Genomic DNA, 25898 nt, shown 5'->3' on the forward strand with positions numbered 1-25898 from the left:
TTTGTGTCCTTTCTTCGAATGCGCTTTTATGATTCACGGCATGTATGACTAGCTTATTGATAGCCGATGAATCTTTGCTGTTATTTTCCAACAAAAATGCATTCTGTGTAAATGCTCTCGTAAATTTAATCATAGAGATGGCTTTAAGCATAGAAACATTTTATTTCTACATAGCGGCATAGCGGCGGATGGGAAAGATTGCCCAAATTCAACAAGTATTCTTGCCTACATAGATTATATGAAGTATATGATATCTCAAGCATCTTTTAGATGTATTTTTAGATGTATTTTTAGATGTATTTTTAGATGTATTTTTAGATGTATTTTTAGATGTCTTTTTAGATGTCTTTTCAGATACCTATCAATGTCTATTTGAAATACTCAGCCGCATACTAATCCACAATTCCTTCAAAATGAAGTTTCCCTATATGATCCAAATACGATAGACATAGCTAGCATATCTTGTGCCCTATTTGTATAAGTGGACTAGGCCTACTGTGATATTAGGCATCATTCATGCTGGCCGGCAAAAATTTGGCGTCGCTTCTGCTTTGTAAATACACTGAGTGTCCTAAAAAGGACTTCCTCCACTAAGAATAAATGCCCATCTCAGCCATAAGCAGTTCATCTCAAACCCATCCTGCGACACGCAATGCCATGATCCACATCATTGATTGTTTTTGTGGGTTTTTGCTTTTCATTCTTTTTTTAATGCCTCGCTGTATACCTCGGGACTGATCGTATTTCTGTCTTTTTTTTCGTTTTTGGTGCTTTTCTCTCCATCTTCTCGCTCATGCTTCCGCCGTAAAAACGCCAGCAGGCTAACTCCGTTTCTTAGCAGGCGCAGACCGAGTAGTAAATCCTGCGGAAGTGGCCCTGGAAGTGGCTTTTGGCACGTTCGACGCAGCTTTGGATGCATCCTTGGAGGTTAAATACACCCTAAAACCATTCCTTGAGTCATCAGTAACTGTGCCAAACATCTGGAGCAGTTCTTTGAGTGTGTTTCGGTCCATGAGCACATTCTGACTCAAGACCTCGCTGATCTCTTTGGCTTTGCGCTTCTGTGTCTTCTCCATCCAATCGTCAATGGACCATTTGACCATGAGCATGATGCATTCGACATTTCGTTGTTGACCAAGACGCCAAAGACGAAAGAATGCCTATTATTTCACGAGTTAGAACACCTGTAGCTCTATTTTCGTTCACGCGCGTCCACTTACCTGGTCTTGGACAGCCTCATTCCACCATAGATCAACCAGGATACACTTGTTGGCCACGGAGAAATCAAGGCCAAGACCACCCGTTTTAATCGAAGCAATCATGATCTTGGTTTCATTGTCATTCTGGAAACTGTCTAGGTGAATTTCTCGCGACCTGTTGGCCATTCGACCAGTAATCTAGTGAAGGCATGTTAGATATGAGCTCTATCGGTTCGTTGTTTTGGGGAACTTGCTTGAGAAAATTTCCAGTCATTTATTTCACACAGGTACTTCAAAAGCCTGGTGCTGTTGACGTACTGCGTGAAAATCACGATTTTGGCTGTGCTGTCTTCTTCGAGCCACTTTTTGACTTGAGCCGTAATTGCATCAAATTTGGCGCCCGGCATGGATCTCCCAAAATCTGCTATCCAATCTTGCTCTTTGTCAACCTCTTCCTCGCACGGAACATCACCCTCATCGGGGTTTTGGTCTTCCGCTCCGTCTTCGCTCTCAGACTCGCTTTCGTCTCCAGCTGAAATTAGGTTTCCGTCGGCCAATAACCATTCTGAGAATGTGTGACCAGAGTCTCTACCCTTTCGGCGTTTCCTGGGTTGTGCTTCTCTATCTGCGCTTGTCTCCGGTGTGGCTGGTCGCTTTTGCTGACCCGCTGATCCAAGAGAAGAAGACTCTGCATCTTCCAGTGGAGGTGTGTCGAAGTCATCGTAAATTCCGTAGAATGCAGCCTTTTTGATGGGAATTCTGCAACTACAGCACAATCGAGTGACACCATCTGTTTTTCTTTCTTCGTCAGCGAGTGCGTCGAAGCAGTCTTCGCAATAAAGGTGTTGACAGTCCGTGATAATAGCCCTTGATGGGAGCCCGTCACAGCCAGGACAGAACCAGGTGCGATGATCACTCTCATAGTAAGCTTCTTCCCTGATGAGTTCTTTGATTTTCATCTCGAACTTTGAAACAAGCTTTGCGCAATTGCCGGGCGGCCGTGGTCGAAGGTTTTCGCTTGGTGTTTGAGGCCTCAGAGGGGCCGTAGGCATTCCAGTTTGGTATTTACCTGCAAGACAGCACTTTGCAATTTTGCTTGATGGAGATGGACTTCCTGGGCTTGTTTCATCCTTTACCCAACCCTTTAGCTTTGTAACCAATCCGTTGTTGAAATTGCACACTCGCTTGAGGTAATCTTCTGCAGTAAGTGGATGGCTAGCGAACATCTGCAGCTTTAAGATCATCGTCAAAATGCATTTTCTCTGCTTTTTCTTTTCGGTGACTGTAGCCTTTTTAGTATTTAATCCAATCGATTACAACTTGGAGGGCTTCCAAGCTCACCATTGACTTTCTCGACGAACTTCTCCGCGATTGCAGTGTAGATTTGCTTTTCAACCGGGTAGAAATCAATCTTGACCTCCTTCAGATCAAATCTCTTGAGCTCGATAAGAGGTCTCCCCATATGACGGCTCTCGTGTGTCTTGCGATGGATGACGGCGCGAAGCGTATTGATCAAACGGTTTTTAGTAAGATCGGTCCCCTAGATTGGGAAAAGATGGTTAAATGTGCATTTTCCCGGACCAATGCAGAACTTACATCGCAGAAGTTATGCATGAACACGTCATATGGGTGGCTGTGGGGGACATCAATGAATGCAAATAGAGCATAAAGTTCATCAACGGAGCTATGTTCGAAAGTCAGCTTGAAATTATTTTCGAATTCATTTCAAGATGGCCTGTACTCACTTGTGCAAAGGTGTCCCGGTTAAAGCCCATTTGAAATTCCCACTCAGAGAGCGAACTGCAATCGATGTTCTGGTCATCCTGTTCCTGATAATGTGTGCTTCTGTAGACTTTACTTAGTAACAGTCTTCTTTGCTTTTTGTTTTCGAGCATGATTCACTTACCATCGAGAATGATTCTGTGCCAGTGGATTTGATGAAAGACACCTGATTTCTCCTCATATTCCCGATTCCACCACTCTTTGATATCATCATCAGTCTTGAGTTCAGGGGGCAACTTTAGGTCAGGATAGGAGGAAGATATCTCCGAGTATGTTGTCAACCTAGCAAAAATTAGCAATGCTATAGGGTGTCTCTGGTTGGAAGCAGCACTTACACAATGCCTCGTTGTTTAAGATCGTGAGCGAGGTTATCAGTTATCACATGTGCACCAGAGCAATGTGCAATGACGCTGCCGGCTGCCCCGAGCTCACAATGGAGCCGAATCTGCAACATCCTGCGCAATTCAGCGTTTAGATATGATGCTTAGTATGGTTAGTATGACTGAAGGAGAGGCCGTACCAGGTATCTATCAAACTTCTCGGGGCAACAATCAGAGTCGGACCTTCTGGCTCAGATGGCAACCTTCTGTTCACGATGCACGCTAGAAACCATCAGTTCTCTATTTATTTTGCCGCAGTCACCTCGCTGCATTTCTCTTACCTAGTGCCGACAGGGTCTTTCCAAAGCCCATCACATCACAAAGTAAGCCACCATTGGGCTTGCTCGAAGAGGTTTCGCGTTTGCACTACATTGATCAGTAAATTTGAGGTTCGAAAGAAGAAATGAACTCACCATCCAAGAGGCAGCCAATACCTGCTCTAAATATCAGTCTTTCATTTGATAAAAATGAATGTAGAAGTGAACACAAACCTGGTTTACCATAAGGCTTGCTTTCAGCCCTCTGACCTTCCATTTTCCTTTCCCGTCTGACCTTGCTGAAGGATTGAAAGTCTGTGTGGCTTCGTTCAGAATGGATATGTCTTCACGTGCTCCCGCCTGTTCTGCAACTGGGATGCTGGCGAGCATCTCTCTGAAGGCCTTTTGTTTGTTTTTCTCCGTAGAGACAAACCCAGGGGGTAACGGATCCTTTGCTTTTTTACGACCACCATCGTTTTTGAAAATGCTGCGAATTTCTTCCTTTGATAATATCGTGGGGTGGTGTCGATGTTTTTTCCGATTTCCTTTGGTGACAGATGCTTGCTCCGTTTCAGGCTCAGGTTCGTTGGCCGTACTATGCTTTTTAGCCCCTTCCTTTGAAAGCAACTGAGCAAGGCCAACATCTTTAGCCTTTTGGATTCCCGCTTTTGAGACTCGCGTAACCGGTCGCTTGACTCTAGCAGGCTTTGTCAAGTCTGCCTCAATTTTCTCTTCTGGTTGAGGGTCTTTGGGTTGAGGCTGTTCTTTCAATGCAGAAGAGATATTCTCGTCCTCGGTCCCTCCTTCCGGTTCTGCTTGGACAGTCAAGTCACAAATCTTGTCATTCTTGAACTTTCTCCCTCGTTCGAGCTCTTTCTCTCTCTGCTTTTCGAACTCAATCTGCTGTTCCATGGAGGGGGATTGCAGGGTTTGGAATTGTCTCTGGTATTCATTAAATCTAGGCTCGTTAGATCATTATCCTCATGAGGCTTCCTTAAAACTTACCCAGAAATATCATTTTCACCTAACTCAAGGAGTGGGTTGCTGGTATTGGAGGAGATAGAGCGTGAGGAATCATCGTCTCGCACGAACAAGCTTTCAACTGGTTGTTCAACGCTTTCAATTGACTTTTTCGTAGCCTTGTGGTGCTTTTGGGCGGACATCAATAAATTGGCACGCGGCATTGGCCGTTGAGTTGGCAAATCGTCGTCCTCTTCTGTGAGGTCAATGACGAGACGGCCTTGAAATTGCGGAGCATTGTTGAACTCTTGTGGTTCCATCTTGATTCCTGGTTCCTGTTTGATGTTGGGTGGTTGTTTGATGGTCAATTGACTGGATCTGCACCAGGTTTTGATACCCTGCTCATTCTCATTGGGGAACTCTTTCTTGATCCGCGGATATTTCAATCCACCAGAAGTAGATTGGTCGTTACCCGAGCTCCGCGCTGCCGGGTATATCGTGCTTTGAGACATGTACTGGATCCCCTCATGGGGTCCGAAAGTGAGGTGGCAATCGCTCAGTTTGAACTGGGACTGACCCATTTCAGGAGCCCTGTTCTTGCGGGGTTCTCCCTTGTCAGAGGATTGCATCTTGCTGGTTTCAAGAATGTAAGGATGAAAATATAAGGAGGTTAATTGAAAAACAACAAGGTATTAGCTCGTTCGTGTCTGTTGTAAAAAGAAATTGTTTCGAAATGGGAGTGTGAAGGAGAAAGGAAGAATAGGTAGTTTGGAGCAAACAAGGGCCTTTTATAGCCACTACCTAGGGAGACGAAGTTTTGTAATAGGAGTGTAAAGGAGAAATAAAGAATTAGTAGTATAGAGTAAACGAGGGCCTTTTATAGCTACCACCTAGGGAGATGAAGCAATTAGATAATGACTTTCTCGGAAAGCTTTTTATTTCGTAATGGGAGTGTAAAGGAGAAAGAATAAATAGATGGTATGAAGGAAACAAAGGCCTTTATAACCACTACACCGAGGGGTTGAGATGCATTCTAGGGAGACGCACCTAGCTAATAACTGGCTCGGATTTAGTTTGGTAGTTTAGGCGATAGGGTTAGTCGTTATTGCGGAAAACACAGTCGCAAAGTAAATCTGAAGGAAGATAGGTGATAGATATATGGTGCGAAGAAAAGAAACCCTTTTATAACCACTACTATGCCTAGGGCTTGGGATAGAACCTAAGAGACGAAAAAATTCGGATGGCGACTAGCTAGGATCTCCTTGAGCTATAGACGATAGTATAAAAGCTAGAATATAAAGGGGGAGAGATGGTAGGATGTATGGTGTGAAGGATGCAAAAGCCCTCTATAACCACCACGCCTAGAGTTTTTAGATGGGACATAGGGACTAGCTCTCGTTTGGTCAAAAGATGATGGGGGTTTTAGCAAATGGCGCAGTATCGGACTATAAAAAGATCTTCAAATCCGATCTTTAGAAAGGGCCTTAATATCATTCTTAATATGGATATAGATGAAGCTCGAGGGATCATCTTAGTGATCCATCACGGCAACCCATACATTAGGGCTATCATCCTTGTCACTATCTTCATTGCCTGCCCTTTCATATTATTTGTTCTTCGATCAATATGGCCCTAAGGTGCCTAACCTAATTTATCTATTTCATCGTATTTATTTATTTTTGCATATTTTCGACTTGAAAAGCTGAATTGACCGATTATGCGACCTCCATCCTTAATAAGACCTCTACTATATGATGTATCCATCTACCTATATCGGTGAGATCTTTTCTAGTTAAGAGAGGAAGCGAAAAGACATTCCTAGGACATCGATAGGTATTCTAACAGGGATATCAAGAAAGACATCAAACAGAATGTCAAAATGGAGTGTCAAAGAAGAGATCAGAAAAGAGATCAGAAAAGATGTCAAACGAAAATGTCTAAAAACTTTTTTATAAGAACTACAGCTAAAAAAATATACTAGAGATATTCCAATCATCCAAGTACCTCAATACCAAATCTCCAATTAACAATGTCAACTCCTTCGAATATATCACTTCACCCGCATTGCCGTCCCAAAAGTTAGCACTTAATCCTTCTATAAATATTTGCGAACAGAATAAGACAAGACCAAGAACCGTGTGCTAACAAAAGTTCGTATCTTTCAACATCGCTGCTTGATCAACGTGATCTTCATCAACTCTATTTAACCAAGTTCGAACATCTCACTAGGGCAGGGCATCTTATCTCTTCTCGTCTTCTCCTCGCTCATTCTCCTTTAACCATCTCTTCATCTCCTCTGACACATAGCCATCCTCAAGCCTCAAGTTGTTTCTATTCTCTTTCATTCTATCAACGTATATTTCATCTTTGTCATATTCGCAGTCTCCACCAGTCCCTTACTCAGTATTTCTTTACTCGGTTCCCAATACGTGCCTCTTATTCCTTCACTCTGACTCTGTGATCTTCAGCTATCATTCTCTCGCCGTCCTCTGTTTTGATCCACTCAACTCAACTCTTTTCTTCGCAACCTCCAGGTGTGTTGCTACAGTCAAATTCTTGCTTCATACTTGCGACAACCCACCAAGGCCCTTTGCCTCGTCCCCGATTTTGAGTTCGTACACCTACGGGTTCTCTCTCTACTCAACCTTCTGTTCCCTTCATTACAACTCTATCCAAAAGCACGATCTGTGTTTTTCTTGGGCCTCATCTCTGGTCCACTGCTCTGCATTCCGGTACCACCCCATCTTGCGACTTCAACATACAAGAGCAGGTCAAAATGGACCAACAAACTGAGAATACTGTGGACCCAAAGGAGGAGACCTCACAAGAGGTCCCGAAAGAGGCCTCGAAAGAGGCCCCGAAAGAGGGCCCGAAAGAGTGTCCAATTCCTGCCAATAATATGGAGGTAAAATCTGAGCCAGAAAGTCTGGCGGAAAGTCTGACCAAGGTGCCAGACGTTGAAATTCGCATCCCAGGTCCCAAGCCAAACGAGACACTGCGCACATTCCTCAGTTCAAAATTGCAGGGAAATGGTAACCCCGAACCAGAGGATTCGCCTAACAATCCCGAGAAGGAACCGCTGTATGACACTGACTCGAACTCTAAGGACGAGCAATCATCTGACGAGGATTTCCAATGTGCCTCGGAAGAGGAGTCAGACAGTGCCTCGGATGAGGAGTCAGACAGTGCCTCCGATGCGGAATCGTCTTCAGATGAAAACGCTGATTACGATCCCACACTGCCAAGGCCAAGAAAGAAAGGACCCCCAAGAGAGCGAAAGAAGAAGGCGAAAACATCGGCAGCCTTGACTGAGAAGGTCAAGGGCTTGATGACCAGCAACATCTTGAGCACTGCAAATGTTAATGCAAATGCAAATGCAAGCAATATTCCTGTGTCCCAGAAAAGGGACAAGGCAAAAGCGCTCGCGGAAGAAATATCGAAGCTTCCAACGGACAACCAACCGCAGGCCAAAAAAGATATGTTTTCATTGATCGAGAGCTCGAAGAGGTTTACGCCTTCCGCAAAAGTCGTAAACATGAACTGGCAGGTTAAGGGTCTCAACACTTTGCTGAAGCATCATCAGGTTTGAATCATGATCTATCAAACTCAATTTGTGATTTGTGACTAACCATTGAAACAGCTTAAGGCAGCTGCGTGGATGGTAAGCTTGGCATTCTAGTTGCTATGACATGATGTTTAACTGACCTGCATAGATCGATCGCGAACATTCAAACGAGGAGCCAAATGGAGGCTTACTCTGCGATGAGATGGGCCTCGGAAAAACACTTACAGTTCTCGGTAAGAACGAAAGATATGGGACCATCTTGTCAGAAAGCTTACCTTTTTCAGCAATTATCGCGAACGAAAAGATCACACGTCGTTTCAATGCTCCTACCCTACTCGTGGTCCCGAGAAGCTTGATTGCACAGTGGTATGTCTCACTTTTCGACTCAAAGACAAGGGGTGTGTTCCTTAACTCGACTGTTACAGGCTCGATCAAATTACTGTCCATTGCGCGGAAAAGATAAGCAAAGACGTTATCGAGTATTACACCGGTTCGCACACGAGCTATTCCAATGTTGTGAGAGTGATGGAAAAAAGGCGTATCGTGTAAGACAACATTTGAAGCCGGTTACTGCTTATTTCATGTCCACTGACCAAATAGGATCACCACATATGAGCAAGTCTGCACTTCATATCCGAAGCTAAAGCCACCAGTGACGATCAAGACTCCTGAAGAGCTGGAGGCCTGGCGGGAAGGGGAATATACTCGCAGAGCTGGACCTCTCCACAAGGTTGAGTGGCACCGGATCGTCCTTGATGGTATGTACATGGCGTTGCTATAAGGACATCTATTGCTGTTGATACTGACTCAGTCTCGCAGAAGCCCATTCTATCAAGAACAAAGATTCCGCGACCTCTATCGCTATCCGAGCTCTGAATGGCAGATTCAAATGGGCTTTGAGTGGAACACCTTTGCATAAGTAAGTATTATCTACTATGGCAAGCTTTGAACTGACTGAAATCTTCATACTGACTATCTTTTCCAGTGGCGTGGAAGAGCTTTATCCATACCTCCATTTCATCTTTACATTAGAAAGAATGGAGTATGAGACCTTCTTGAAGAAGTACTCTAATGTTGGTCTCGTGGAGCCTTTGCTTCAAAAACCAAAACTAACATTCTACTCAGGGACTGCACGAAATTCTTGAGACCGTATTGCACCGCAGTACATACAGTACCCGGCTACTTGGCAAGCCTATTGTCACACTTCCCGGCATTAACAACCGAGTCGTGGAGGTCGAGCTTTGCCAAGCTGAAAAGCACCTTTACCGCGAGATTCAAGATCTTGGCATTGCGATGCTCAATGGTAGGTCTAGCAATACCAGTGAGGAAGAGATTAAACGCTAACATAACCCACAAGGCTTAGCTGAAACAAAGGAACGGCAAACAAGATGCATCTTGGCCGTTATCACAATGCTGAGAATGTTTGTGAGCCACCCGCTCCTCGCTCAAAAGTTCCTCAAAGTCATTCTCACTCAAGGTGTAATCAAAGGGCTGAAAGCCATGGCACAAGAAAAAGGTGTGACTGAGACCTCATCTGGAATCATTCTTAATTTGATTCTCGCTGTCGGAGACAAGGTTGCTCCCCGACCAAGGCTTCCAGGAGACTTTTCCGAGCTTCATGGAATATATCACAACAAAATTTTGCAGGTCCGACAATACAAGGATAAGTTCCAGGAATTTCTACTCAGGTGTTGCCCTTGTTGCGAGGAATTGATACAGGGAGAAATTTCATTTGTGGTCACATCCTGCCAACACCTTTACTGCAAAGGTTGTTTTGACCAACTTCCCGACCAAAATGGAAAGACCGATACCATCACCCGAGTGTGCAAGTCCTGCGAAAAACCCATCGAGGAGGCTGGATACTCTGATGATTCACCCGAAAATTCACCCAAGAAGAGCTCACCCAAGAAGAGAAAGCAGTCCAAGCCCAGTCCAAAGGGGAAGAAAATTTTCGCGAAGCGGTCTTGCCCCTCATTCAAGAAGCATGTTCTATACAGAGATCCATCAGATGATGAGTGGAATGAGCCCATTGAGAATGAGGATGACTGGATCTCACGTGTTGGCAACCGCATGCCTTCGGCGAAAACCACAGCAGTCAGAGACCTAGTCGCAAACTGGGTGAAAGAGGATGAGGACGTGAAGATCGTCATTTTCGTTCAGTTCCTGAAGACGGCTCAAATTTTACAGTTCATGTTCGATGAAGAGAACTGGAAATATGCACTTGTACGTCAAGACTGGGAGAGAAGAAAAAAAAAGCACGCACCGTTTCACATAACTAACAATGTCAATATAGATTACAGGGAAGGTATCTCCAACCTCGCGCGATAAGCAAATCGAGCTATTCGGCAAGGATAAAGACGTCAAGATCATGATTTCTTCCCTGAAGACTGGTGGCGTTGGTCTCAACTTGACGATGGCAAACAAGTGCATCCTCGTGGATCCTTGGTGGAATGAGGCAATTCAAGACCAAGTAAGGAGTCAAAATTGAGATCTCAGAAGGGTTGAAAGGCCATTTTTAAGCTAACATTAACTTGCTAGGCGTACTGTCGTCTGTACCGCATTGGACAGCCGCGTGTTGTGGAATACGTTCAAGTTGTGGCTAAAGGATCAATCGACACATGGATGATCAATCTCCAGAAACAGAAGGCCCACAATATACACCAGCTCTTTAGTACGGACTCTCTCAAAGAGATCCTCGGTCTCTCTGGGGACATCTATGAAAAGCCAGAGGGTGGATTCTCCATTTTCAATAGCAGGGGAGACAAGCATGCCCAGACCTGGGTACAGGCTGTTGAATCAGTGGTCCTTAACGAGGGGAATTATTCGGAAGAAGACTAGGAGTTTATCCAGCAAGCAAAGAAGAAAAGCCAAAAAAGAGATGGGGAAGAGGTAAAGCGGGCAGATCGATGGATTTGAGCAGCAGTTTGTTTCAGCTGCGGGGGCATTTATTCTTATGGTTGCGCTGCCCAGATGGTTTTCCCGGGCAGGCATATACACACTCATTTGACTGCGAAAAATTTACACTCATTTTTAATAAATAGTCTGCATATAGCATGAGATTGCAATAGATTAGAAAGGGTAGTCGGCTACTTATACGGCCACTGTAAGACTTCAATGACCCGATGCATCCACTTGGCGTTAGATGGTATTAGGGACGTTATACGTAAGAACATACCAATGTGTTTACTCGTTCTTTTGAGATGGTCTTTTGAGATGGTCTTTTAGATGGCTATAAACTCAGTAGAAAGAATGATCAGGCAAAACCTAAACTAGTATAAATCGAATGTAAGAAAGCCCAAGTCCTCAATTCCTACCTCGTCTCTCGGCTTTTATCGTAACAGGCACCTCATTGTAGGCCTCTAGAAACATCTACTGGGACATAGAGCAAGGGACTACGTAGGAGGAAGAGACAATAGAGGAAAAATGATTCATATCATTCACAGCCCTAACCAAAAGTGGCCAGGTGAATATAATACATCATGCAATAAATACTCAAAATCAAGAATCATAAAGCATGGTCAAGATTTCCAATTTCATGGACAAGATCCTCGCAACATAGATTGACATGAGACGTGAACGAGCACCACCGATTGATTACTTTAAAGATTATAGAAAGGAAAAGCGAAAGGCCTGGTGATTGCGTAAGCTCCAGACCAATCTTAGATGAGGACAAATATAACAAAATGCCCGAGTTAGAGCCAGCCAGTCAAGTGGACTAGCCGGCTGGGTATCACAGAAGAAACAGGGTCGACGATGGTATGTCTGTATACAGAGCATATGAACAGGGTGCATTCGCCGGCCGGTGAGACAGATCATTGACCAGACACTCGAACGAGAGCTAGACCGCAATCAAGGATGCAGAGAAGGCGCTTAGTAGGCAATCTTCTCCTCGTAGATGGGGGGCTCGCCCTTCTCCTCGTTCCATTGGATCTTGCAGTTCTCGTCGAGGTAGGCGTCCTCGTCCGTGATGGGGATGACGCGCGAGGTGTGCGCGACTTCCTGGGAGCTGACTCCAAGAGCGTCGCGGGGAATCCAGAGAAGAGGAGGCTGCGAGGTGATGGCCGGGTGGCAGTAGGCGTCACGCTCAACTTCGGCGGGGTAAGTAGGGATCTCCGAGGAGCTGGGGACCAACTTGCGCAGCTGGTGGTAGTTGTGGTACAGGTCCGGACGCAGGAACTTGGTGAACACGTTCGGCTTAGGTGCTGGCGACGAGGTCTCGGTGAGACCCTTCTCGGCTGAGTCGACGCTGCCGAGGCCGTTGTCCACGTTGCCGACACCGCTGTCGCGGGGGCCGGAGATGGAGCCGCTAGCGCCGTTCAGGTCCTCGGTCTTGGACTTCTCGTTCAAGGTACCGATGTTAGTGTTCTCAGCGGCGAGCAAGCTCTCCTCCTCTGCCTCGAGGTTCTTGGGCAAGTAGTTAAGAAGGGGCTCCATGGCGGTGTTCATCGAGAGGTGGAACAGGATGACAAAGATCAGGAGGAGGATCATGAGGATCAGGGGACCGAGAGCCATCCTGTTGGCGCCGGAGCCAATGGCGAACAGACCAATCAGACAAACCATAGACAGATAGCAGCCGACAGTGAGCTGCTGCAGAGCACGGGTGTAGCTCCGACCCTGGGTGTCAATGGTTGCGTTCGACACATACAACAGGTTGTACCGGAAGGCGAAATAGAACAGGTAAAGACCAATGGTACCGAAGCCCATGACAAGCGGCGCAATGCAAGAGTAGACAATTGCTACAACAAAAGTTAGTATCGTAATCAAATAAATTGATCATGGGTTTTAACATACCGACAACGGTCAAAAAAGTGAAGGCAGGGTAAACAGTGCCCCATCCGAGACCAGCCAAGCTTGACCAACGAGTGTACATCTTGCGAGGGGTGCTATCCAGCAACCTGCCCAGGATCTTTCCGAGAATAAGGCCGGCAATCTGGAGCAAAGCACCAGCGCTGAAAGACAATCCCTGCAAAATGATGTAGGAGATATAGAAGTTGGACGCGGTAGGAATCTTCTGGGCCAACAGCGAGGCAGCCGAAGAGGGGTTATCAATGATACTACTGACGACACTGGTGGCAGATGACGCAACGGTCACGACCAGGAAGACCTGAACAACTTGGAAAGCGAAGAACCAGTTCTGGACGGTCAGTTCAACGGCAGCTAGACTGGGAGCACCACCCAACTTGGCCATGAGGCGAAGGATGATAGGGACTAGTGCCATGAGAATGGCCATCATAACAGTAGGCAGAAGACCGGTAATAACACCCTTAATCCATGACGGAACACTGTCGATAAACTTCAGGAAAGGAACGATCTTGGTCAAAGAGTCAATGTTGGAGATAGCACCAACGACTGCAGTGGGAATGGCCCAGAAGATGATCATAGCGCAAACAAAAGCAAGGGTGGCAGCGTAGCGACCGAGGCGTTCCCACCACTTGATGCGGAGGTTGGACCAGATAACCTGAGTAGGGTCTAAACCAATGTAGCGAGGGCTCATGTGAAGGGGGAGATTGTGGGCCACAGACTGGAAGGCAGCCTGGGCATCGGACTGATTGTAGAACTCGACAAAGACGGAGGAGACCAGCTTAGTTTCTCCGGCGCGGTGCTTGGCCTGCAATTCCTCGATTTCGGGGGAGAGACGCTCGATTTCCGAACGGGCCCAGTTGATAGTGTCGACCTTCTTGCCAATGAGCATCTTGAGACGGTGCGTGGGACGTTTTTTAGCCTCCACCCAACGAGCAGCAACGGAGCCAGACTCATCATCAAACTGGCCATCACCAATGTCAGTCTCGGGGTTCTCAGCCGAGCCTTGCTTCTTGAGAGCCTTGCTGCGCGCCTTGTTAGCAAGCACAATGAGCTTAGTCTCCGCACCCTCAAGCTTCATCGCAGCAGCATCGCGCTCCTTGACCTTCTCCTCAAGCTCCTTAGTATCGGTTGCGATCCAGACATTCTTGACCTTGTCGCGGCCAAACATAGTGCGAAGCTTGTCTTTGTTCAAGAGGTCCTCGGTAACAGTTGTAAACAAAACGGTACGAGATGAGAGGCGGCTAGCGTAGGCGGGCGAGAAAAGGTACGCCTGGCGCAGGTTGATATAGAAGAGGTGCTCGCGGGTGATCATGAAGAAGATGAAGGCGACAAAGATCCAGGCGAGGAAGCAATGGGCGTAGTAACGACCGTATTGAGTCTCGTGAATATTCGAAATGCTCAGCATGTTCAGTTGGATCTTTCCACCACCACCAGTGGCATTGACAGGCCACAAGATGGGGAAAGTGATACAGCAGCCCACAAACAAAATGACGGAGCAGAGTTTGAGGAAACGAAGCATCAGGTAGGCGTCCATCGAGTGGTGCTGCAGGACGTAGGTGTCGGGTAGCTGGTACATGGCCTTGATCCAGTCCCAAGTTCCGGTCGGAGAGTCGGGGGTGCGCTGCCAGGGACGGAGGTATCCAATGTAGGTTCGGGGCATGTACATTCTGCGATTGCTCTTACGCAGGATGATGAAGAGCAACACCATCACAACGAAGGAGATGAGGGCGGGGATTAGAGTGGTGAGCAGGCCAGACAGCGTCGGCGTGGTGTCTTGCGGATCATCGCTCTAGTATCATGGTATCGTTAGTAAACAACCAGGTACCTAGGTCTGCGACAGGGCTTACCGAGTCCCTGGCAACCAGCCAGTGAACGGCATCGTTGGCCATTTCGAAGGTATTCACAATGGTATATCCAAAGTATCCAAAACACAATTCAATTTCACGTGTGTGAAAGGGTAAAAGGAAAGGAGGGGAGAGGGGTTTAAGTCTCCCCAGGTGTGAGAGAAAAATAAAAGATAAGAGGGAAAAAAAGAGAGAAGCTTAAAGTTTAGGAAGGACCCATGGACAACAGGAAGGAGAGGGGCTACGATCTTCGATCTGTCTACGTAATTGGAGCACCTCAGATTGTGTTTTCGTGTTATTTGGGTTCATTTCCTATTTTGGAATTTTTGGGATTTATTTTTCTTTATTTTCTTTTTTTTTCCCCTACTTTTTCCTGCAAAATTGAACCTTTTGGAACTTTGTATCACATCTAGCGCTGGTAAATCCATGGGTGGCAATAGGACAATCCAGACTTTTGTCCACAGTGGTCGAGATGCAACTAAAGATCCTCTTCGTCGCAATCAATGACCCCCATCCACGGGTGGCCCCATTCTCTCATTCAATCACATGGAGTCATTTCATTTCATTTTTTTTTTTTGATGGGTTCAATTAAATTTTCCAGCCTTCAACACGGAGATGTCCGCCACACCACCCCAGCCACATCTCCATTGTACAACCTAAATGAGCTACTCGAGGTACTTCCACTCGATGACGATCATGACGCTCAATTAACAAGGATGTTTGTTAATTATGTTGTAACTGCGCAAGGGATGCTGTAAGACAAAACAAACTCTTTGGAATACTCCGTAGATACAGATACCTCGGTCGCACATATTCGGAATTGGTGCAAGCCCTAGAGAATTTATCTATCGGCCCTTAGAGAATCCAGGGGTATTTTATTCGTACTCCGTACTATGGTGTCTCCACAGATCAAAGTCCTCAGAAGGACACGAGGTTGTCTTTTATGTACTCCGTATGTTAATGCTTTTTTGCTATTGCTTTTTACCTTTTACTTTGTTTGTGGACTATGAACAAACATCATTGCAGTCTGCGGTGTCATTGCATACCCATTCCCGCCAAGTCATGAGGTGATCGTCAAATGATAATCTCATACGAAGTACCGAGTACGGAGCACCTGAGCTGGATCCAATAACTCTCGTACAGATCGGGATTTGTCGCCACAGAGAGCGCTAAGGCTAGCTAGCGGGCTACACTATTGACTCGGATCTGTATGTTCAGTGGGGCCAAGATTTGCATGAAACCCCTTCGCGTGTCAAAGTTGGTATCCATTTGTGTTGTACTCCGTATGTTGTAGGTAAAGTTAGCGAGCCCTAAGACGGTTTGACATTCCCACAACTTGAAACCTCAGCTGCGCCCCTAGGCAACAAGCGCTGCATTTACTACTCCGTACGCCTCCATGAGAAAAAAAAAATTAGCTTTCATATTAGATTCCAGAGCTCTATCATGAACCGTGGGTGATGAATTGATCCATTACTGTAATGAGGTACCTACATTGTAACGTTAGAGTCACAGCAAATTGCACGACGATCGATCTCACAAGTCACGGTGGATGGAGGCGACGCGAAACGCCGACGGATGGTACATACGTATTTGGTTAGCGCCAGGTCGGTTTTACCGTGGAGGTACTTCGGTGTTACGCATGCGCTCGGTACTCATGGAGACCCGATCTGCTAAGTGGTGAGGTAACCTCTGAAGGATCATGGTTTTTTTTTTCCTTTCTTTTTTTCCCCTACATCGATATACCATGCAGAGAATATCAAATCATCTGGAAATCTGGAACCGAGGGGCAACCAGTCCTAGAGCTTCCAAGGTTACCCCTTAGTCTCCACTGGGGTGAACTCAATGACGCTTAGACTTATCCTGGTACTCGGGTCATCCAGGACTGCCAAGACATTCCACTCGTGCCTGACTTGTGTGTTGATGCTATGGTTGTATTCCGTATAGAACAGCTATGTGGAGTTGAAATCAAAGAATTTGTCATTGAGAACTATGTGCACTATGTCGAAGCTCCTCTTCAAATGCAGTGACCCCACGGATAGGGGTCTGAAAAGATAAGAAACTCATGAGAATCTCATTAAACTGGAATTGGAGGTCGGGCCGTAGCCGTTTGTGCGCCCTGAGCAACTCGCCAGTGGACCATCCACGTTCGGGGTCTTGTAAATCGGTTTCATGTCCTTCCTCCAGCAGCAACCACAGAAGGGTTTCGCAAGCTGGATCCCGATCGAGGTGGTGCTGTTTCGCCACGGTACACAAGAAGTGAAGGAACCGGTCGGTCTTATTGGGGGACTCTTGGAAATCCCACAGTGCAGCCGTAATATAAATGAGCGCCGCCGTTCGGGTGACCTCTTGGGTATGTGCATCGCGGACGACATACACACGCGACTCATGCGGCACCTGGGAGGGCCGTGGTCCACTAGACAGCAGGGAAAATAGAGGACATTCCATCTCAAAAGCCTTGAGTCTGTGGGGTGCTTGAAGAAGGTATTCGGGGGAGCTGTGTTGCCGCATGAGATCTTCGGCCCCGCGCAGGAAAGTGAGTAGCCATTGCTGCTCGGTCAAACTGATCGGGGGGCCTTCTGGCATCATAAGGTATCGGACGTAGTGGATAAATACTTCCACGGGCCTGTTGGTTCCTGTTCTCGGTCGCATGACCTGGACCGCCTGGTCAACATACATTTGGGCCCGTTGCTTGTTCCCGAAGCGCCCTTCGTGCAAGGCCATTCCACCCAAGGCCATTGCAAGGTCATCCGCTCTAAGTAGCGCCGAGCCTGACGTAGCGTTATCGATAAGTTTCGCGGCTTCACCAACATGGCGCCGAATCTCGGGGCTGTCAGACATGCCGTACAGTTGTGCTTTCCACCGCGCGCAGTATGACAGGACTACTGCCTTGAATGAAAGAGGATTTCCCATAGCTGTGCGGAAAATCTGGTTTTTTACGTGAAGGTTTTGTCCGGACCAGTACGTCAACTTGTTCCTCCAATAGTCAGCCAATTCAATATCCAGGTTGTCATATTCAATTGGGAGACTGGCAAACGGATCCCTTCGCGAAGCATCGAGTATCGTGATTGGCGAGCCAATGTGTGGTAGCGCGGATGTATGAGGTTGTGGTTTCATATTTGAGAATCTGATTTGTAGCTGCAACACACCATGGAATTAGCATTTAGATCCATCATCTTTGCAGCTAAGCCTACTCCTAGATATGCCTTGGCCGTAGCCTAGATACTTGACTTAAGGAGAGTGATTACCATACCGAGGTTTCTCCGTTGGGAGGGTTTTGCACAGCTGTCGAGGACGACTCCAGTCGTGTCTTTTCAACATCTCCTGCCTCTTTCTTCGCCGGATATGAGGTATAATCTAGAGTTTTCTCTGTAGGAGATGTCCCACGCGACATTTTGCGCTGTTTCCTTTTTTCCTGTACATGGTGGCGCATAACATGAGCGCGCTTTTCTTTGGATGACGAGTTTTGATCAACAAAGTAGAAGTGTTGGTTCTTGGGAGGTGTGCTTGTCGATTCAGCGGCACGTCGTCGCCTTCCAGGTTTGGCCGTTTGAGGGACATGCCCAGAGGCAGAGGGTGCTGTTTAATAAGCTTTAGCTGATTTGTGCATACAAGTTGAAAGGTTAGCTTGTAACGACGGGCGGGAAGGCGTACCCGATGCATCCATGTCAGACGGGCCCAACGGTGGGACAGCGCTGGGCCTGGTTAGTGTCGATACTAACCGTCGTTCGTTCTCAGACATGTCGAGCTGCGAGAAGATAGATTTCCTTTGACGAGACAATAAAGCAGTCAAGACTGCATAACCAACATATGGTCACCAAGATTCCTCCAGCCAAGGACTCGGGATTTGGAAGAAACCACCATCGCAAGACATACAAGTCCTATGTAATGAAAGTGTCAGAGGGTCACGGAGAATATGCCCGGAGGAAAGGGTGATGAAGAAATCACGCTAGCACGGAATAGTCTAACTTACGAGGCAATACAACGCGAGGGGAATATAATTCCCCGGTAGGGAATAATGGGATGGTTTCAGATGCTCAAGTGCGGGCACCCCGGGGAGGAGAAGCTCTTATATAAGCGCCAAGCATCAACCATTTACCCAATGGATAAACCGGCAGATGATTAATTTCAAGCCCACGGAGTATATGCACACATACGGAGTAGTGGTAGATCAGAACCAACATTGCTTTATTGACCTGTTCGCTGTCGTACTTGATGCTTCAAATGATCTCATATTTACATTTAGAGTACGGGGTATTTCATTTTAAACATATATTATTATGCTGTACTCCCCAAATGAGAAATAGTAGTACCTGGGATTTGGGATATATCATTTAAAGTGGGTTTCTGGTTGAGGGGCTCACCGGTCCTATATCCATATTTGTCACATATTCAGTGAAAAGGGGTCTTGCTTTACGACTCTCATGTTAGAATTGACAAATAATTCGGGTCAAATAGGCCAAACTGACAAGCGTTGCAGTTTTCCCAAGACTATGCTACCCTACTTGGCCTTTGATTCTTAGGTATGTATAAGATGAACATGTTTCGGTGTTTGAAGACCAGAAGTTAGGCCGTGACCTCGGGAAACTCGGGAGCTAACATTTGTGCGCCTCATATGAACGATAGTGGGGGCGCTAAGCAGAAGACTCAATGTTATTTGCAGTCAAGATGAAGAGGACCTACTGCCTATATGGGTTAGCGTGGATACTTACATAAGTAAACCACTTAACGCGTCGGTTTGGGATCAACTATTTTTCCGAACACGCGTTCGCGTCGCGCCTTAGTTGCCCAAGGAGACCCGCGAAGGAGACCCACGAAAAACTAAGATAGCAAACTGAGTCTACGATATCATCTCTCCACATTTCCTTTTTCCCCCTCAAGACGTGGGAGCTTAGTACCCTTTTTTTTACATTGGGCACTTTCAGGCCATCAGCTCTTTGCCATGTCTTCCCTTTTCGATGCCGTGATCCAGTCCGAGCTAGGCTCTGCGCTTTCTCGTGACCAAAACCTCCGATCCGACAATCTGCCCAGCTCCCGACGCTCAGAGAGCAATGGCCCTATGAGTGATATGAATGCCTTCCCCGATGACCAAGTCGTCGGAGCGGGAAGCTCAGCAGTCAGCCGTATGCGGAATCCATATGCCCCTGGCCCCCCGCCGGTGGTCGATGAGGCAGCAGAGAAAGTCCAGCAAGCATTTGAAGAGCTGCTTGAGTCATACATCGATGCGCCCTCATCTTCTGCGCCGCCCTCATCAGGAGAGTTTCTTAGCGACAAGTATTATATCGCTCAGATCAAGGGGATGAAAAAATTCGAGCTGTCAACTCTCTACGTTGATTTTACACACATCCTTAATCCCGTCTTGGCAGATGCCATTGCCGGCCAATACTATCGATTCCAACCCTTCCTCACCAAGGGACTTCACAATCTCATCGCCAAGTACGAACCAGAATACTTCGTCTCCCACCGAATGACTGCCAGCGCTTCTTCGCGAGCCAGTACATCAGTTGCCTCAGCATATGCGGGCGTTTCAGATAACCCCGACCTCGAGCGTCAGATCCGCGAGAAGACTCGCCACCAGCAAACTGACAAATTGTTCGCGCTTGCATTTTACAACCTGCCTTTGGTTTCTAGACTGCGACAACTTCGGACGAATCAGATCGGAAAATTGCTTTCCGTCTCTGGAACTGTCACAAGAACTTCAGAGGTTAGACCAGAATTGTCATTGGGAACTTTTATTTGCGAAGGTTGCAAGACTGTCGTCCCAAATGTTGAGCAGACCTTCAAGTATACGGAGCCAACGGAGTGCCCCAATAATACCTGCGGCAACCGCGTGGGATGGCGCCTGGATATCGGAAAGAGTACATTTGTCGATTGGCAAAAGGTCAAGCTCCAGGAATCGTCGCACGAAATCCCGACTGGTAGTATGCCTCGCACAATGGATGTGATCTTGCGTGGTGAGATGGTTGATCGCGCCAAGGCCGGTGAACGCTGTGTCTTTACGGGTACCTTGATTGTCGTTCCTGATGTCAGTCAATTGGGTCTTCCCGGTGTGCGTCCCGAGGCCGTCCGCGATAACAATTCCTTCCGGGGTAACGAGGTCGGTGGTAGCGGAGTCTCTGGATTGAAGTCTCTGGGTGTGCGCGATCTGACTTACCGATTGGCCTTCCTTTCTTGCATGGTAACCCCAGACACAACGACTCCCGGCCAGAAGCCGGAGCAGCAGCTGAGTGGCCAGTCAAATAATATCCTGGCTTCCTTGAACCAGAACCAGGAGGCTGATATCGGGGATGAATCAGCCCAAGAAGCTTTCCTGCAAAGTCTTACCCCGGCTGAAGTCCAGGATCTCAAGCGACTGGTGCACTCCGAATATATTTACTCCCGTCTTGTGGACTCGATTGCCCCCATGATCTGGGGTCATCGTCAGATCAAGAAGGGTCTGCTTCTGCAGTTGATTGGTGGTGTTGGCAAGTCGACATCGATTGAGAGTCTGAAACTTCGTGGTGATATCAACATCTGTATTGTTGGTGATCCATCCACCAGTAAGAGTCAGTTCTTGAAGTAAGTTTTGCCAACCTCTCACACGGAGACATTGGTCACTGACATTGTTCCTCAGATACGTCTGCTCATTGCACCCTCGTGCAGTATACACCAGTGGTAAAGCCTCTTCGGCAGCTGGTTTGACTGCTTCGGTGGTGAAGGATCCCGAGACAGGGGAGTTCACCATTGAAGCAGGTGCCCTGATGCTTGCGGTATGTTCCAAATGTGGCTTCAATTTAGTGTGGGTTCATCGCTGACATTTTCCTTTTAGAACGGTGGTGGTATTTGTGCCATTGACGAGTTTGACAAGATGGATATCGCCGACCAGGTCGCTATTCACGAAGCCATGGAACAGCAGACAATCTCCATTGCAAAGGCTGGTATCCATACTACTCTCAATGCCCGCGCGTCCATCCTCGCTGCTGCTAACCCCGTTAATGGTCGCTACGACCCGAAGCAAACTCTCCGGAACAACTTGAACTTCAGCGCTCCCATTATGAGTCGTTTCGATGTGTTCTTTGTTATCCGCGATGATCCAAAAGAGTCCGTTGACCGCAGTTTGGCTGAGCATATTGTCAACGTACACATGAATCGCGATGAGGCTGTTGAACCCGAGCTGAGCACAGAACAACTGCAACGCTATATTCGTTTCGCACGCACATTCCGCCCGGTATTCACTGACGAGGCGAAGACACTGCTGGTCGAGAAATACAAGGAGCTGCGCTCCAATGACGCCCAGGGAGGTGTGGGCCGCTCTTCATACCGTATCACCGTTCGTCAGCTCGAGTCTTTGATCCGTCTGTCCGAGGCTGTGGCCAAGGCCAACTGTGTCGAGGAGGTCATTCCCAAGTTCGTCATCGAGGCATACGATCTTCTCCGCCAGAGTATCGTGACTGTTGAGAAAGATGATGTTGAGATTGAAGATGATGTGCCTACTCACGCCAACGGCGCTGATGAAGACCAGGAGATGGCCGATGGCGATAACGAGGGTGACAGCCCCATGCGTGATGTCGCAGAGCCTGCTCAAGCTCCTGCCCAGCCGGAACGCCAGAAGACCAAGATCACTTACGACAAGTACGCCAAGATCCTGAACCAGCTCGTCCGACGCGTACACGAGGACGAGGTGAACTCTGGCGAAGGTGTCGAGCAAGAAGATCTCGTACTATGGTACTTGGAACAAATTGAGGGTGAACTCAACACCGAAGATGATTACGAGCGCGAGCGCGAGTTGGCAGGCAAGGTCTTGAAACGCATGGTTAAGGTTAGTCGCTCTTCCTTTGCTATGGCAATATCTATAAATTTCCACCAAGCACATATCACTAACAAAGTTATTCTATAGGACAAAATCCTGCTGCGTATCTCGGGGTCTGGCCTCACAGATGGAACTGATGATGACGCTCAGCAAAATGACGGGAAAGTTCTTTTCGTCATGCATCCCGATTGTGCTTACGAGGAGATGTGAGACGAAATTGTGCTTTTTGTCTTTTGATTATGTTGTTATTTTCTTTGTTTCGTGCTGTCTGTATTCCAGGGCTGGGCTATGTTGGGCATTTTCAATGGGTTAAATAGAAGGAGCAAAGGGGTTATGAGTGATGATATCCGTTTAGTTGCGTCTTATGTTCAATAAGGCATGAATGATACTGAATTCTATTAAGTCCAAATTACACAACCTTAATTGAGCATAACTCGGCCCATGGCTACCTTGAATCCGTTTCAAGCCCTATAACTAATGAAAAGTAAGTTCAAAATATTTGATATCAGAAAAAGGAAATTGGACAAGTCTAAGGGAAACTTTATAAAATGTGATATCAGACTATCTCCTTCGAGAACAGAGTAGGTGCATGTTTCGAACCCCAGCACGAAGAATGAGCTCGTTCCGACTTTCCATTTTATACGAAGTATACCTATTAGATCACGTAAAAGACCCGACTTCATTCGGGTTCCCTATACTCCGCACGGAGTAGTTGGTGTATAAATACATCTACGCAGACACGAAATATCTGTAAAAAAAAAGGTTACTTAGTCTAGGCATCTGAATCATTCCCAGGCTAATATCAAGAGAACAGAATCGAGGTCTAAAAATGTACATCAAGCTTTCCTATCTGTCGATAATAGGAATCCCCTTCTTCATTGATTGATCAGAATTATCTGATCACTATCAAATGAGTTGTTCCGGGCCAAGTCTGGACAGTATCCCAGAGTTGGATCTGTACATTTTATCATCGAAACGATTGATTGGCTAAGATGGTGCTTATTTCTGGCCCTTGCAAGCGGCGTTGTCAGCAGCACACTGAGCTTGGTTGGCGTCGGGGCCACTGCGGCAGGTATCGAAGGCATCGGAACAGCATTGAGCGTGATTGGCGGAGCACTGAGCTTGGTTGGCATCCGCGCCGACACGGCAGGAGTTGAATTCCTTCTGGCACTGAGAGTTGGTGGTGGCCAGAGAAACAGTGGCAAGAGCCAGGGTGAAGAGGGCAGAGAGGCGGACCATTGTGAGGTTTGTGGGAGTGTTTTTGGCTTGGATGAAAGTGGGATAGATGTTTGATGCTTCTCTAGAAATGATTTGAGCCCCCTTTTATATCCTCAAGTTCAGTATCGACGACAAGAGTATTCTAGCGGTAAGGCTAGGGGTCACATAAGTGGGGAAGATCGTCTGAATCATTGTCTCTCAATTCTCAAAAAAGCAAGTTGTTGAGGGTTGCATAGCATAACTATAGCAAAGTTTTTAATATATTGTACAGATGGTTGAAGATCGACTGAAACACTATCGTTTGAAGAATGGTCCCAAGAATAAGTACATCTACCAGGTGGGTCTGTGGACGAAGAATTGTTCACGTATGTTGTAAAGCCCAATGGGTGTACTTGTGCAAGTCCATATTCTACAAATGGAGAAAAAAAGATCTTTCTATTATACCCCAGATTTACTCTATCAAGGATGATTATAATTTCGTGAAGGCGTGATCCCGAAAGCTTCAATACCCCAAGTGTGAGTGGAACTAGTTCTCCACTCCTCGTCTTTTAAATCAACTATTGATGATCGTCGTAGCTGGAAGTTAAGACATTTTTGAAAACGTGTCCAAGAGTGTTATTTATAGCTTTGCACAGTAGTAACGGACCAGAATGTGTGTCATATATTCGGATGTAATTGGCCGGGATACTATGTCGGCGTTATTTCAATCAGCTTCAACCCTCATGAGATCATCTTCCAGAGCGGGGCCCGGGAATAGAGATATGGAATCATTAAACCGGTTTATGTCGAGTTAGGATCTAGATTGCTATTGGGTATACGGAGTACTTAGATATGTCTTTTAAAAGACGACTTCCTTCATTTAAACCAAACCGTAAGGCCCTAGGATATCGAAGATATCAGTGAGTCCTTCGAGGGTGAAAGAGCTAGTAAGTAGCTGGGAACGGCATCTTCATTTAAATGGAGGCTAAACCCGTTGGCCTTGGTTTTCCGATAAGTTGTGCCGTATGAATTATTGCTCTTATACATATTTTTGCTCAGTAGAAATCGATTGCAATTGCGCTTCCTCGTTTCTCGGCGCACTTGGTGCAACGGTGGCGTTGATGACAAGTGTTTCTCCCGGGCGCTCAGCATTTCTCTCCATCGTGATCTTACTCCACAGGGTCTTTTTATGAGCTCCAGCCATATTGTAGCCTTCCCATTGAATTTGTAGTCCGTTCATAACGTCCTCGATTCCATCGTGGTGGATGATAGCAGCACCGAATGCCCCCACAGACAATCATCTTGGGCCTTATTCTTTGTATCTCGCGCAATAGATACCCATCCCCTTTAATCTTGGGTTTTCCATCCGCTCCCTTCTCAACATCGCAGTCACCATATAGAGCCGGAGGGCCATGCACCAGGATATCAGTATCATCGGGGGATCCGCCCTGTCCACACGTCGCGGATCGAAGGATACTGAAAGGCCCAAAAGCAAAATTCCGAGCGTCATTGGAGACCCGTATATTTTCACTGCTAGGGACTGGCAGTTCCAGCGTCACTGCTTCATCTTGCAAATAATGAATCCCGATCCAATCCAATTCCTTCCGCTTTGCAGAACTAATTCCCTCACGCGTAAGAAACTTCATGTTACTCGCTTCATCAAGAATAAGATCATGGTTCCCCGCGATGAAAATCTTATGCGTATGTGGCCGAGAAGATAGCCAGTAGAGCTGCGCTTGCACCTCGTCAAAGGTGCCATAGGCTGTTAAGTCACCTGCGTGGACTATAATGTCACCTGGTGGTAGATTAGGGGTTGTATTGTGTGTGTCTGAGATGCACATTATGCGGATTGAAGGGAAATTTAGGTCATTTTGAAGAGGAATGGGCGTTGCTGATGGTTTTGGTGCGGACTGCGTTAGTCCTCCTGATAGAACATCCCAGAGCGGTTGTACTATGCGCTCCAGCCATGTTGGTGGTCGTGATAGGTTATATGGGAAGGGAAGTAGATGGTTGTTCATTTAGGTTTCCTAATTCCAGCTCCGTTCCAAATGAAGGATGATAATTCAAACTCCAAGGAGTCACAACATGTTATTAGATGACACAACCAATAAGAAGCTTTGGTAGT

At 46.7% G+C, this 25898-nt stretch overlaps 6 protein-coding genes across 6 annotated transcripts; 2 read left to right on the forward strand and 4 right to left on the reverse strand.

Annotated features, from left to right (window-relative positions):
* Positions 1-821: 821 nt before the first annotated feature.
* PEX2_108030 (DEAD/DEAH box helicase) lies at positions 822-5207 on the reverse strand (the record flags this gene model as incomplete). Its single annotated transcript, XM_016748071.1, has 12 exons — positions 822-1160; positions 1221-1374; positions 1518-2481; positions 2541-2739; positions 2796-2883; positions 2945-3044; positions 3106-3263; positions 3317-3436; positions 3502-3583; positions 3643-3727; positions 3853-4576; positions 4624-5207. 12 exons carry the CDS (start codon positions 5205-5207, stop codon positions 822-824), a joined length of 3597 nt encoding a protein of 1198 aa, XP_016594913.1.
* Positions 5208-7354: 2147 nt separating this feature from the next.
* Positions 7355-10981, forward strand: PEX2_108040 (DEAD/DEAH box helicase; the record flags this gene model as incomplete). The annotated part of the gene is made up of 12 exons (XM_016748072.1): positions 7355-8161; positions 8219-8239; positions 8292-8376; positions 8428-8509; positions 8569-8688; positions 8744-8901; positions 8963-9062; positions 9129-9216; positions 9269-9446; positions 9501-10366; positions 10437-10613; positions 10682-10981. 12 exons carry the CDS (start codon positions 7355-7357, stop codon positions 10979-10981), a joined length of 2982 nt encoding a protein of 993 aa, XP_016594914.1.
* A 1032-nt stretch (positions 10982-12013) lies between these two features.
* On the reverse strand, positions 12014-14835 carry PEX2_108050 (uncharacterized protein; the record flags this gene model as incomplete). The annotated part of the gene is made up of 3 exons (XM_016748073.1): positions 12014-12879; positions 12935-14735; positions 14794-14835. The coding sequence occupies 3 exons, from the start codon at positions 14833-14835 to the stop codon at positions 12014-12016; spliced, it is 2709 nt and encodes a 902-aa protein (XP_016594915.1).
* Positions 14836-16767: 1932 nt separating this feature from the next.
* On the reverse strand, positions 16768-18529 carry PEX2_108060 (uncharacterized protein; the record flags this gene model as incomplete). The annotated part of the gene is made up of 3 exons (XM_016748074.1): positions 16768-17925; positions 18041-18366; positions 18442-18529. 3 exons carry the CDS (start codon positions 18527-18529, stop codon positions 16768-16770), a joined length of 1572 nt encoding a protein of 523 aa, XP_016594916.1.
* A 1200-nt stretch (positions 18530-19729) lies between these two features.
* Positions 19730-22786, forward strand: PEX2_108070 (MCM DNA helicase complex subunit MCM6; the record flags this gene model as incomplete). The annotated part of the gene is made up of 4 exons (XM_016748075.1): positions 19730-21345; positions 21401-21536; positions 21596-22585; positions 22664-22786. The coding sequence occupies 4 exons, from the start codon at positions 19730-19732 to the stop codon at positions 22784-22786; spliced, it is 2865 nt and encodes a 954-aa protein (XP_016594917.1).
* A 789-nt stretch (positions 22787-23575) lies between these two features.
* Positions 23576-23815, reverse strand: PEX2_108080 (uncharacterized protein; the record flags this gene model as incomplete). Its single annotated transcript, XM_016748076.1, has 1 exon — positions 23576-23815. One exon carries the CDS (start codon positions 23813-23815, stop codon positions 23576-23578), a length of 240 nt encoding a protein of 79 aa, XP_016594918.1.
* Positions 23816-25898: the final 2083 nt, after the last annotated feature.

This window comes from Penicillium expansum (assembly GCF_000769745.1).
Source record: "Penicillium expansum strain MD-8 chromosome Unknown contig370, whole genome shotgun sequence".
NCBI classification, from domain to species: Eukaryota; Fungi; Ascomycota; class Eurotiomycetes; order Eurotiales; family Aspergillaceae; genus Penicillium; species Penicillium expansum.